Source organism: Harpia harpyja, chromosome 1 (genome assembly GCF_026419915.1).
Source record: "Harpia harpyja isolate bHarHar1 chromosome 1, bHarHar1 primary haplotype, whole genome shotgun sequence".
Lineage (NCBI taxonomy): Eukaryota > Metazoa > Chordata > Aves > Accipitriformes > Accipitridae > Harpia > Harpia harpyja.
Window position 1 is genome coordinate 49,404,498 of NC_068940.1, and position 12,139 is coordinate 49,416,636.

Sequence of the window (12,139 nt, forward strand, 5' to 3'; positions counted from 1 at the left end):
GCTGATGAGCCACTAGTTTACAGACAAGAGTCTCATCATTAGCTCTGACATGCATGTCTTGTACAATTGTATTTGTTGCAATTGCTGTCGCTGCTGTTCCCAAGCTCATCTAAATTATTCCTGTGTGAGGAAGTGGCCCACTCCAGGATGGTTAATACTTGCAGTTTTGCATCATTCACAGATGCCATCAATCGCACACCTTGGGCTTTGCTCTAAGGTCACCACTCCAAATGTTAAGCAGCGTTAGCCTCAGGAGAGATGCATGAGGGACACGGCTCCTCTCTCAAACCCACTGCTCTTCCTTGCTTAGCTGGTTCTCTACCCACCCCTTATATCCTGTATTAACCACCTTCTTCTTCACTGTACACAAACATTTCCTGTGAGGTACCATGCAATACACTTTCCTTAATTCTAAGTAGATTAGGTCTGGTGCATATACCCTTGGCAACACAGGATGCTATTTCATAGAAAGAAGATGTTAAGCCAGCCTCACAAAATTAATTGATTAAAACTTAACAGTGTTAAGTTTTGTCCCAGTTTTGGTTTACCTGCTTGTCCTTGATTACTGCTTTAAAATCTGTTCTAAGAGTACATTGAGATGCCTGCACCACTGACCTCCCTGGTTTTGCGAAGAGGACTTCTGTTTGCTGGTCTCCCACTCCAAAGGATGTCACAAGACATCATGGACGCCATTGCTATGAGACTGATGACTGTTTTGTGCCCACTCTGCCTGCTGGTGTGGCAGCCCCGTGAGTCCCGCATGCTACTGCGGGGGGCAGTGTAGGGCCCTCCCGGCATCCCCTGTGGGAGTGCAGAGCAGGGGGGTGCAAGCAAGCTGGGACCAAACCACAGCCTCTGGAGGAGATGGAGGGCAGACCTTTTAGCTCCATCACTACTAGTGACATCCTTCTAAATCCCCCCTTTTGGCCATGGCCCCCAAAACGCCCCCCCCATAGAGCCACAGTGGGGTACACTGGTTTTTAGCCCAGTGGAAATTCTTAGTCAGTGTGTGGATAAAAGTGATCAAGCCACACACCTCCCTACTCAGAGCCAGAAGAAAAGATGCTGAGTTAAATAAGTGCTGTTCTTTATTTTTCCATAAGAAATGCATGCAATTAGGAAGGGGTTTCTCTTTGTTTCTGAAAGATGTTTGTTAATGCAGCATCAAGTATCAGATTAGTAAGGTTAAAAAAAAAAGTGAAAAATCTTAACATACCATTTTGGGATATGTTCTGTAAGTCTCTGTGATTACAGCGATTTCTCCTGCGTAAACGTAGATACAGAGAGTCTGTCCAGCCTCTGAAATAAATTGAGAAAATGCAAGCTGCTAAACTCATATGATACTGATGAAAACACAGCTGATATTAAAAATGATGTTCTTGTCTCTGAACAATTCTGTGCCCCAGATACGTATATACCTCAATTTCACCATCTCTCTTTTTTGTGGTCATAAATCTTTTTCATCTTGAACAGGGTGGCCTAAAATGGAAGCCAAGATATCCTCTCAGAAACTATAAATTGATGGAGAGTTTCTTTGAAATTGTTCCACCCAGGATGCTTTTATCCTGGTCTTTCAGATAAGGTGTTTAAAAACCTTTTTGTTATACATCATTTATCAAAACAATCCTGTTGATTGCTCACTAATTGACTTTTCAATTCGTTGTTATGGAACAGTAAAGAAAAGAAAAGAAATGTTGGCAGGGCATTCATTTCCCCATGCCATAAATCTTGAACAGATTGATCTGAAAACAGGTTATGCTTGATTCTGACTAGTTCTCTCCTTTACTTTGCACTGTTGAGAAAAAAGGAAAATGCAAATGAGAAGGATAACAGCCCAAAGGGAAGCCGATGAGAAGACCACGCTCCCAGCCACGAGCACGTGGTCATCTCCACTGGGGCTGCTGATTTTGTGTTTGAACTTAGACACCAAAGGAATCAGATAACTTAAATACCATGGCTTAAGAACAGCAAACCTGGATGAATGCAGAGAAACAGAAGACAATGATAAGTTTTGAAACCAGCAATAAAAAGTAACTACCTACAACAGAGAAACACATGATAACATCAACTAGTCACTATGTAATGGGCTACACAAGAAACGCCTGAGCTCTTTGGTTTTCAGCATAGTAGGCGGGCAGATGAGGAAAAGCAAACAGACCTTCTTGGTCAGAGAATATCAGTTAAAAAGCGGTGTTCCTGTTCACTGATCAGGGGTGGGAAAGATGGGCTTGGAGTAGATGGGAGCCTCCCACTGCACAGTGCCAGCCAGTCTCCATCACACTTAGTCATTGTGGTGTGGGATTTTGAGCTACTTAAAAATGCCTTAAAGTCCCAAACAGTCCTTTTTTTTTCTTCCAGATGTGGAAGAGATTAAAAAAGAGATTAAAAACTGAACACTGAACCAAGGCCTATGACTGACAACTTCGGGGTCAATACTAAGCTGTGATCACCTGTGAACTTCAGATTCTTCAGAGCCAGTTAAATACTGTGTATTGAGTAGCTGAACATTGTAATAGTTTTTCAAAGGTCAGTTTTGCTGCTGACTCTTAAAGAAGAGATTGCATAGATGTTCTCTTTTGGCTTGTCAACTAGTATACCACCTTCAAGCATACACTGTGTGAATGTAGCTGAGGCTGGGAGCCTGGTTTTCACACAGGGAGAAAAAAGGAAGCAAAAAGTACAAGTATATGGTGCAAGAGCTATTTTTCCTGGAAAATAATATATTCTTCCAACTTTTTAATTCTGTTGGTAGAAAGCCTCTTTAGGCTTGACTCATGCTTGGTTTGACATTTCACTGTATTCATGACCTATCTTAGACACATAAAATAAAAATTATCTGAAACTCAGGCCAGACCAGGCACTGTTGATGATTGTATCCTTCAGTTCTGGCAGGAGTCAAGGGCCTCTTAATGCTGGCCAGAAAGATGATTAACAAAATTATGAATATATTTTTTTAACTTCATGGTTCAAACTGCAGGCATTTCAAGGTGTTTTCTTGTGTTTGGGCTTTATTTTCCTTCTCTTCTGGCAGTGCCTTCTTTTTTTTCTATCTCTCCCTGCATCCTTCCCCATCCACAAGAGCCAATGTAACACAGCAAATTAGGTCACAGGCACTTCCAAATTCTTTTGCTACTTCCCTCTAAATGGGGGGGGGGGGGGGGGGGAAGGAAGGAAAGATTGCCCCAGAAAAGGGAACACTATGAAATAACCCTGGGGTTACTATTCATTCCATTGTTTCAGCAGCAAAAAAGAAACAGGAGGAAGAGGGAAAGAGGAAAAAAAAAAAACCTAGGAAAAGGAAAATGCTTACTTTTGTTAGTTTCAGCAATGCCCCCCTTCTCCCTGCCCCAGAATTTTGAAAAAAGTGAGTTTGGTTTTTATTTCTTCATTTTTTTTCTCCTTCTAAATTACAATTTGACCAGCTCTAAAACTTACCCTGAATTTCAGGAAGACTGGGCTAGAATATTGTGCATAGTCTATATATTTAAAAGATTTTTAAAAATCCCTAGATCCAGTGACGATCTCGATTTTAGAAAGAGCAGAAGCAGAGCTGACTAGCATTTTTATCTTTCCTTTCAAGCACTGGTTTGGGTTTTTTTTTGCTGTGCTTTGAGGGACCTTGAGACTTGCTACGACTTGGCCACCCCGCCTGTTGGCTTACCCGATGGTGGAGTTCAGAAATCCAGTGATCTCTGAGAACTGGGGCCAGTCAAGCTCGTCAGTGAAAGCCATTGGGAGATTAGCAAACGATTTCTGAAAGAGAAATTTTTAAATCAACACACTTTCACCCTCACAGACAAAAAATCCTTTCAGCAAACTCGAGCACTTCTTAGCTGCAGCATTAGCCAGACAGCAGCAATTGTAACTATAGCTGTAGCAGTACTTATTTACGCATACACTTAAAAAGCTGACTTTTGTAAGATGGGCATATCAAGAGATGGAGGAAGGAAAAGCAGAAGAGATATCTGAATTGCATCTCCTGGCACCCTTTAATTCTGGAGCACGTACTGCAGGTGCAGACCACCAAGGCGGCAGCTGTTTGCTGCAACATCCCTCCTGTCCAAACGTGGGTCTCCTTGGCACAGGAAGAGATGACAGCATGATGTCCCCAGCATATATGGCAGAGGGATAATGTCAAATTCACTTGAAGCTCCCTTGCCCTCTCCAGCAGGATGAACGGTGAGCATCCGACCCCCTAAAATCCTCTGCCTGGTCCTCACTGCAAATTTCAGGGACGGCACTGAAGCAACAGAGTCTGAAAGGCCCCTGAGCATGGCAAAGACCAGGGAATAAAACACATGGTCTGCCATAACCTTCCCACGCAAACAGATGCAAGCTTTACCCTTCTCTGCTTTTGCTGATATTAGTCCCTAATGCTTTTTTTAAGTGACTGCCTCTGCGAAATCCTCTATGCAGATGCAAGCCGTGTTGCACATTCTAAACACAGTGCCCTGTTTGTTTCCACTTTGATTTCTGAATGTGTCAGAAATCATAAATGGTGAGAAAAATGGCCTGGAGAAATTGCACCACCCCAGAAGGATGAGAACATGGAGTAAATTTTCAGCTTTTCCTAGTCTGGGGTACACTCACAAAGACAAACGCATAAATCCAGTTGGCTCATACTGAAAAACTGGTGATGAAAAAGGCAATAAGCAAAAGAAGGTCAAAACATAAAATCAGGAACTTACAGGCTGGTTTAATCCATGTAATTTATAAACTTCATTTTCATTTCAAGCAGTTGTGGGGTTTCCTGAAACCCTTACTGCTATAAGCAGCAAGCAGGTGGGTAATTCTTTCGCCAGGAGGATCAGAGGTAACTGAGGAGCCACAGAAGAGCTAAATCTTGCAGTGCCCACCAAGTCCTCATTCCCAGAAAATTATCGTTTAGGTGAATGGGAGCTATGCTCAAGGCCAGGTAGGATGGGGCTTTGAGCAACCTGGTCTAGTGGAAGGTGTCGCTTCCTATGGCAGGGGGGTTGGAACTAGATGATCTTTAAGGTCCCTTCCAACCCAAACCATTCTATGATTCTATATGCCTACGGGTTTTGACTGGAAGACAATGGGGAGAGACGCAGGGAAAGTGGAGGAGAGGTGAGAAAAGGGGGGTTGGGGGTGAGGGGGAAATCCTGAAGCCAAGCTCTGAGCATCCTAATGCACAGCAGATGCCAGTTTAAAGCATGTAACAGCATATTTGACCTACTTACAGTAGATCTGCATTAGTTACCAAAGTGAAAATGGGTCTGGCTTAATTATCTTTCAGTTGGTTCTCTCTCTCTTACATACATACATATGTCCTTGTGTGTATCCGTATATACATATTATGCATATACAAATCATTTTTTTAAGACTAGAGGGAACTTCCAAATCTGCCTTCTTCAAATCTGATAGTGTTGTGTGCAAACAAGTGCTTAATCCAAGGGCACAGCTATAAGCAGAGGTGGAGGTGTACAGTATGGCTTGGCCATTTGCAATACTTGCCTCCTCATAGCTTTGCATTAAAGGTGACAGAAATATTGAAATAGTCACTTAGCATAGAGCAAACTATAGATATGATCTCTTACAAGTCACAGCATATAAGAGTATAAATTATTAAATATTTTAAAAACAAACCCTTCTCTGACCAATTCTCTCATTATTTCCTGCTGGCATTCCAAAACAATATTTTCATTGGACAAGTCCCAATAATTTTTAACTGGTTTCCGGCCCCCAGCCCCCACCCCGCAAACTTAGCTTAAATACAAACTAGCCAGAACCTAATTGAGTTGCAAATTGGGTTGGAAAGGAACCCAATTTGAGCCCAGAATTATAGTTGCATTTGAGAACTGTATAGACATTTAGCATTGACACTGTTCCAGCAAACCACTTAAAGCCAGACTTTTGAAGATATTTCAGGACCAAAGGGTGAAGATGAGTAGTTAACGGAAATTTCTGAAGAATGTTAGACCTTGAACTCTGCAGTGATGTAGTTTGGAAAGCATGGTCTAACAGACTGCATTTCACTTAGTCTCAGATGCAAATGTGTCCCACTCTAGAGGTGGATCTATGTTGACTTTTTTCTGAGCACATCCTTGTTTAAATACCATTCTCTAAACTATTCTGGCTGAGAAACCGTGTTTCAGCCTATATGCCAGATTTTAGCAACGAATGATTAGAAAATTATTCCAGCCTAGCTTCAAATGCCATATTTTAGCCTCAAATGCTCTAGATGGGTCCCAATTTGAAGGAACGCCCTCACCTCCTAGATGTGTTCTACCTTGAAATACGGGGCAGCCAAAGCCATGGCTGATGCTAAATGCACACATGCCAAGCTGCGCTTAAATGGAAGAAAGTTCAGGGTTGCTATGGCAAGAGATTTTCAAAATCAGAACACAACAGGGCATTGGAATCTTAATGCTCATACAAGCCTTTAGAAATGCCAGCCCCAGAAATCCTGAAAGCACTGAAGTATCCCTTAATTTGAAGGGGAATTGGGTATTTGGTTTTATACTGACTTTAATGCCGTTCAAATCCTTGTGATAGCATCAAGTACCACAGACAACTTTCTTATTCTAAGTATACAAATAAGCAAGCCTTAGAGCTCTTGAGGAAAGCACAGCCTATCTTTTTAAAAAGCATGTATGGCATTTCTACTCTGTAAAGCTGCAAGGGACATCATAGGTTTGAAATTAGCAAAATTACTACCTTATTTCCCCCAAAATGCAGCATCTTAGTCATCACAATACTAGCTGGGAGAAACTTGCCTGCAATTCACTGGATTTAGAGGGAAGCTAGGGAATGTTTTTAATATGATGTTCACAGATCAAAGTTTTGTTTTTTCTAGTGGTGCAAAAAAAGAAGTCAGTGGGATAAGTGTTCAGGACATCCTGAACCCTCATTTAAAGAAATGCTGAACTCTTTTAACAGGAAATATATAGCATGAAACAGTTTAATGAAACCTGAGAACCCTTTGAGTTTGTGGGCAAATAGATATTTGCTGGATTACAGATAGATGTGGGATTAATTTTTCTCTTTATTCAGCATGAAATAGAGATCCAAGAGTTTTAAAACGCATCTTCCTAGATAGGGTATAATTTCTAGCACATTTATAAATACAGTGCTTTTATCTCAAGATAAAATTGTCTCTAAAATGAGATTTAAAAGTAAGCTTCTATTCCAGACATATAACAGAAAAATGCTGCATTTAGTAGCTATTTGGAAGTCAATTGTAAGCAGATGGACAGAGCAGCAGGAGCACACTATCCATCGCTAGACACACCAGTGTTTTCAACATTAGCTTTCTGCAAAAACCCATCCACCCCCCCAAAAAAAACCCCAGTATTTCTTCTGCTTTACTAAACCTCATAAAGTGCATGTCTACCGCATTACACTTAATTTTCAGTGTCCAAATTTTCAGGTCAAAGGAATGAACATTCAGCTCAAGTCTTGCTGAACCCTTTAAAAGAAGAAAAGCCTGGCAAACCCCAAACCTATTGACAAGCAGAAAGCCAAAATAAAGTTGACTCATCCTCTTCTTCCAGCTGTATAATTCTCTTCTTGTCATTGTACTCTGGGTGTTTGGGGATTTACTGGAGTGATGGCAGGTTAAGGACAGAGCCACATGCTCAGCTGCCTCTGCAGGAACATGGAGGCAGGTATCCTCAGTGATGGTCCCAACATAATTTTTCTCTGTGTTGCTGCACCTCAGCTAGATCCTTGTAGGGTAGGCTTTGGGACACAGCAGTACCAGCTTGGTTAAAAACGTCAAAATCAAGGTACCTGCGACTTGCCCTAGTGCTACATAGGGTGGGGTGGGTTTTTTTTGTTGTTTGGGGATTTTTTTAACTGGAGAAATAACATGCCTGAGCTATAGCTTTCAAAGGTGTGTCCACCTTGTGATGGACATTTTCCACACTAAGTAGTGTCTCCGTACACTCTCTGTGGGAAGAACATACTCTAAGAGGGATGATAACTGTATTTGTGACTGGCTCTTAGGTAAAGTCTATAGAAATAGCACTGGGAATCATGAGTCGCCACTCTGCTATAGTGCACGTCTCAGCGCACGTGACAGATGAAATGGGCTGGGAGTGCCCACAGCTGCGTCAGTGCAGGCAGGCTGGTGCTCAGGTGCTTGCAAGTCCCCCCTCCAAAACAGCCTCCTTGACTCATGCAGGAACATGATTCAGGTCTCTGCATTTGGTCACTTAAGTTTAAGAAAACAGGAAGACCAGGAAGGAACTAGGGGACTTGATATGGGACAAGTGAATGATGCAACTTGATGCATTCCTTCACATGGGATGTATGACAGAAGCATGTCCCCCTGCGCTGGATTACACAGGGGGATTATTACCCTGTGAGATGCCAATGCTAAGAGGGCAGTAAGTTCCTGATTATACAAGGAAATCCAAAATCCAGTATATAACCGCTTCCCAACAACAGTCTTTGAGATGATGGTGCGGGTATCTGAATTCCAAAGCTGTTCAGCCCAAATACCCATCTGGTCACCCTCATGCTAATCATCTGGTTACCTGAATGACATCCTGAGCCTGCTTCAGTTAGGAAATTTCTCATTCACATTCTCTTTCTTCCCTCACTCATTGTTACTGCTCCTTTGCATGGTAGGCTATGTGCAGCATAATCAGGGGAAGCAACCATTCTGCAGATCCTCGTAACTAAATTCTCAGCATCTCTCCTGAGAAACTATTTCCCCACCTAATTGGCTTTAAAACAGGAATTAACAGCTGCCACTGATGTGGTGCTGATTAACAGAAGGGCCCACAGCATTGTTACCACATGTAAATTTCAGTTTACACTTGTATATGTAAACACTCGTGTATGTGAACATGTATAAGGATAAATATAAATAAGAAATATATGAAATATATCAAGTATATAAAATAGATACATAAAAACACAGAAAAACATTAAAGTAATACAATAATACACTTAATAAATCTGAATTAACAGGCACACAACTTTTTCCTTGTACATATGATAAAAATCCTGATGGGGTCGGGGGGGAGGTCCTACTTGGAATTCCATGTAGAGGGTTGAGATTCCATGGAAATGGAAATTAAAGCTTTGAACTACTCTAGTATTGACTGTAGAGAAAACCATTTAATAAACTAATTTTTATGTGTGTCTTATGAAAGAAATTTTGGCAGAATCAAAGTGAAGTGCCTTGAGTTTGACAGCACAGCTGAACAGCAGGTACACGAGGTTTATCCTCCCCTCTCAGAGCCCTAACTTCAAATTCTTGCTGTGGTCCCAGATTAAGGATGTTTTCTGTGAGATTAGGACATAGCCTCTCTGCACTCTCTTTAGTCACAAAACCGTCCCTGGATGTGCTTAGAAATTCTCCTTGAGGAAGGCCTTGCACTGAAAAAGGACTGAAGAATTTGTTAATTAAACCTACAGATGAAGGGTATTTCCCAGTGGTATTTAATACTACTCATCAAGAGACAACAGTAACGCACCTTCACAACCCCAAGGCAGCTAAATTGCTGCTATTGTCATTCTACACATAGAAAGCAAGACACAGAGTACAAGCGAGAGGAAGAGGCAGTAACAGAGTCTGAATTAGCTCTGAAGTTTTTTTGCTAGCACTGTTGTGCTCAGGCAACAACTTTTTTACTTAAGGTGAGCTGCAAATTAAATAACTTTGTACTATTGCTAGAGTTTAAACACAGATACTATTTTTTTTATACGACTGACCTCTCTGTATATCTGCATTAATATTTAAGTAACTGCTGTATTTTTGCCAGGTCAGTAGGAAAGCCTGCAAATAGTCCTAGAAAAGAACCTGTTCTTTCCTCTCCCGTATCTCACGTACCCCAGACACCTGGGCGGCTGTGCAGTGCACTACCATAGAGCTCAGCTAGCTGTAGGAGGACTGTGTTTCCTGCAAGGTAATTAGCCCAGCCCTGCTCTGTCCTGGGTAGCTATAACCAACTTTTCCAAGTCCCTCTACATTACTGCCATACCCCTGTCAGAGGTCTGTCTGATGCTGCCCAGCTCAGGGTGCCCAACGTCTGAAGGGACATAAGGTTATCTATACTATCCTCTTTTTGTTGTCTTCTGCTAGCTCCAATAAGTGGTATTTTAAGCAATACCTTAATTAATCCCTTTCTTACTGGGCTCAGAACAGACGTCAGCCCCAGCGCCTTGTACTGGTGCATGAGAGACCTCTCTTCCAGGACTGCCTTGCGACAGCTCTGGGTCTGCGTGTGAAGCCCAGGCTTCTTTTTCACTCATACGTTGTATTTAGCTTCTCCAATTCCAGTGATGTCTTAACTCCTTTTATTTTTATATACACTGCGTGGAGTGACTACGAAAGGCCAGAGAATGAACACGTCTCTCTTTGCCCTCCTTGCCCCAGCGCAGGGCACTAGCTCTAATCTAGAGTCACCCTTTCTGCAAAGGAAAGCAGCCCACTTCTCTCTTTCCAACCAGTCCTTGATCTTCCCCACACGCTGGCCAGACAGAGTTGAGCACTGAGACCATATATTTGTTGGGCCTTACACAGTGAGCACCAGTTGCCTTCCTGTGCAAGATGCTCCACACCCATCAGACAGTAACAAGGTGCCGTCAAAACTCACTTTATAATCTGCACTCCTTGAGCCATCCAGCTAGAGGACCAGCAAGCTTCAAGCAAGAGAAATGCTTTCTAAACCTTCATTACAGTGATAATAAAATGCTGACATAGTCTAAAACTGTTCTTGCCTACATGGCTCTGCTACCAGCGTTACTGCCAGAATCATCATCACCATCAGTATTATTACTATCTTTATTAGACAAGATAATCTCAGTTATCATTAGTGCTAATTTATTATGTTCATCATCAGCTCTGTCATCAGTGTCATTTGTCTAATTGTTGCTCATAAACGTTTAACAAAGGAAAACAACTGCTAATCTGCAACATTTAAATCAGCTCAGTTCTGGGAGCAAAAGGGGGAAAATACATTAAATTCTCAGACCTCCAACAGCACTATAACTACTGACATTTTGGAATAAGTATTGTTCTCCAGAAAATGTCTATATCCTTCTTCCACAGAGGCCAGTGGAAGAGTAGCAGGTTTTCACCAGGGAAAGTGGGCAAAGACAATCCACTCACCCCCATGCAACAGACCCTTGTGCAGAGAAAGACAACACACAGTCCTCCCTAGCTAGGCAGTGACACCGGCTCGGAATAAGAAATAAGAGTGAAGGACAGAAGCATACCTGTGCGTTTATCTCCAGTCCCTAATTGCAGCGTGCTAGAATGATCTTTTCCCCTCAATTATTTCATTCCATGCCAGTGAACTGCAACAGCTGAGGCTCAGCATAATTCACAGTCAGGCGCATTTTGTTGTTTGAAAATGGGAAGTGCTGGGATACTGCCCAAAGATAGACAACAGTGTGGTAGTGATATTTTGCGGTCACTACAGAAATTCTTTCCTTTAGGACAAGTCCATCATAAACCCCTGGATGACCCTCGAACACCTGCAGATGTATTTGTTCAACAAGCCTCAGAGCCTGAACACTGGAGTTACTAGACCTATTGCACATATGCTACAGATGAGGGAAAACAATCCAGGACACATCATTTCAAAGCCAGATGCTGAAAACAGAAGTTCCCCAACTGTCAGCGGGGTCACTTCTGCAACACTTGCACAGCAAGGAGCCGTACCAACGAGCCTGCTAACAGCAGGACTGATCACACAGACAGCATGGGTCTCCTCGAGCCATGGGCATGTGCATGGAAAGGCAGATGTCCTGGTTTGTGTCTCTGGCACAGCACTGGGCCACTGAAGCCAAACTCTTCCCTGACCCAATTGCACAGATGTCAGAGGAGCAGCAGTAGCGGAGGGCTATGCTTTTTTATCTTCAGAAGAGCAGCTGCAGGAGGGGACTGACACACGTGAGACCATAACTATAAATTCCAGTGCAATGAGGCATTTTGCACTCGTTTCCCTTTGGCAACCTGTGGCACAGGGGAGAAAGCAAATGGCAATCATCAGCAGAGCGGTTTCAGCAACCCAAACGTGATTCCTCACCGCTGACATCTGCGTGACGGTCATCCACTCGGGAGGGATGTGGAAGTGAGCACCGGCTGAGTCTCCCAACAGCACGACCCCTTGTGAGTCTGCACCTAATTAACACATTTTATTAGTCGCAAGAGCAG

At 42.6% G+C, this 12,139-nt stretch overlaps 1 protein-coding gene across 3 annotated transcripts in view; it reads right to left on the reverse strand.

The window, feature by feature from the left end:
• The window catches only part of AOAH (acyloxyacyl hydrolase), a 94,124-nt gene that overhangs the window by 30,025 nt on the left and 51,960 nt on the right, over window positions 1-12,139 (reverse strand). For all 3 annotated transcript variants that reach the window (XM_052792899.1, XM_052792882.1, XM_052792891.1), the window contains 3 exons: window positions 12,012-12,106; window positions 3,662-3,753; window positions 1,217-1,299 (listed from right to left, as the gene is read on the reverse strand). In XM_052792899.1, coding sequence (XP_052648859.1) covers window positions 1,217-1,299; window positions 3,662-3,753; window positions 12,012-12,106 — 270 coding nt within the window. The remainder of the gene's footprint in view (window positions 1-1,216; window positions 1,300-3,661; window positions 3,754-12,011; window positions 12,107-12,139) is intronic.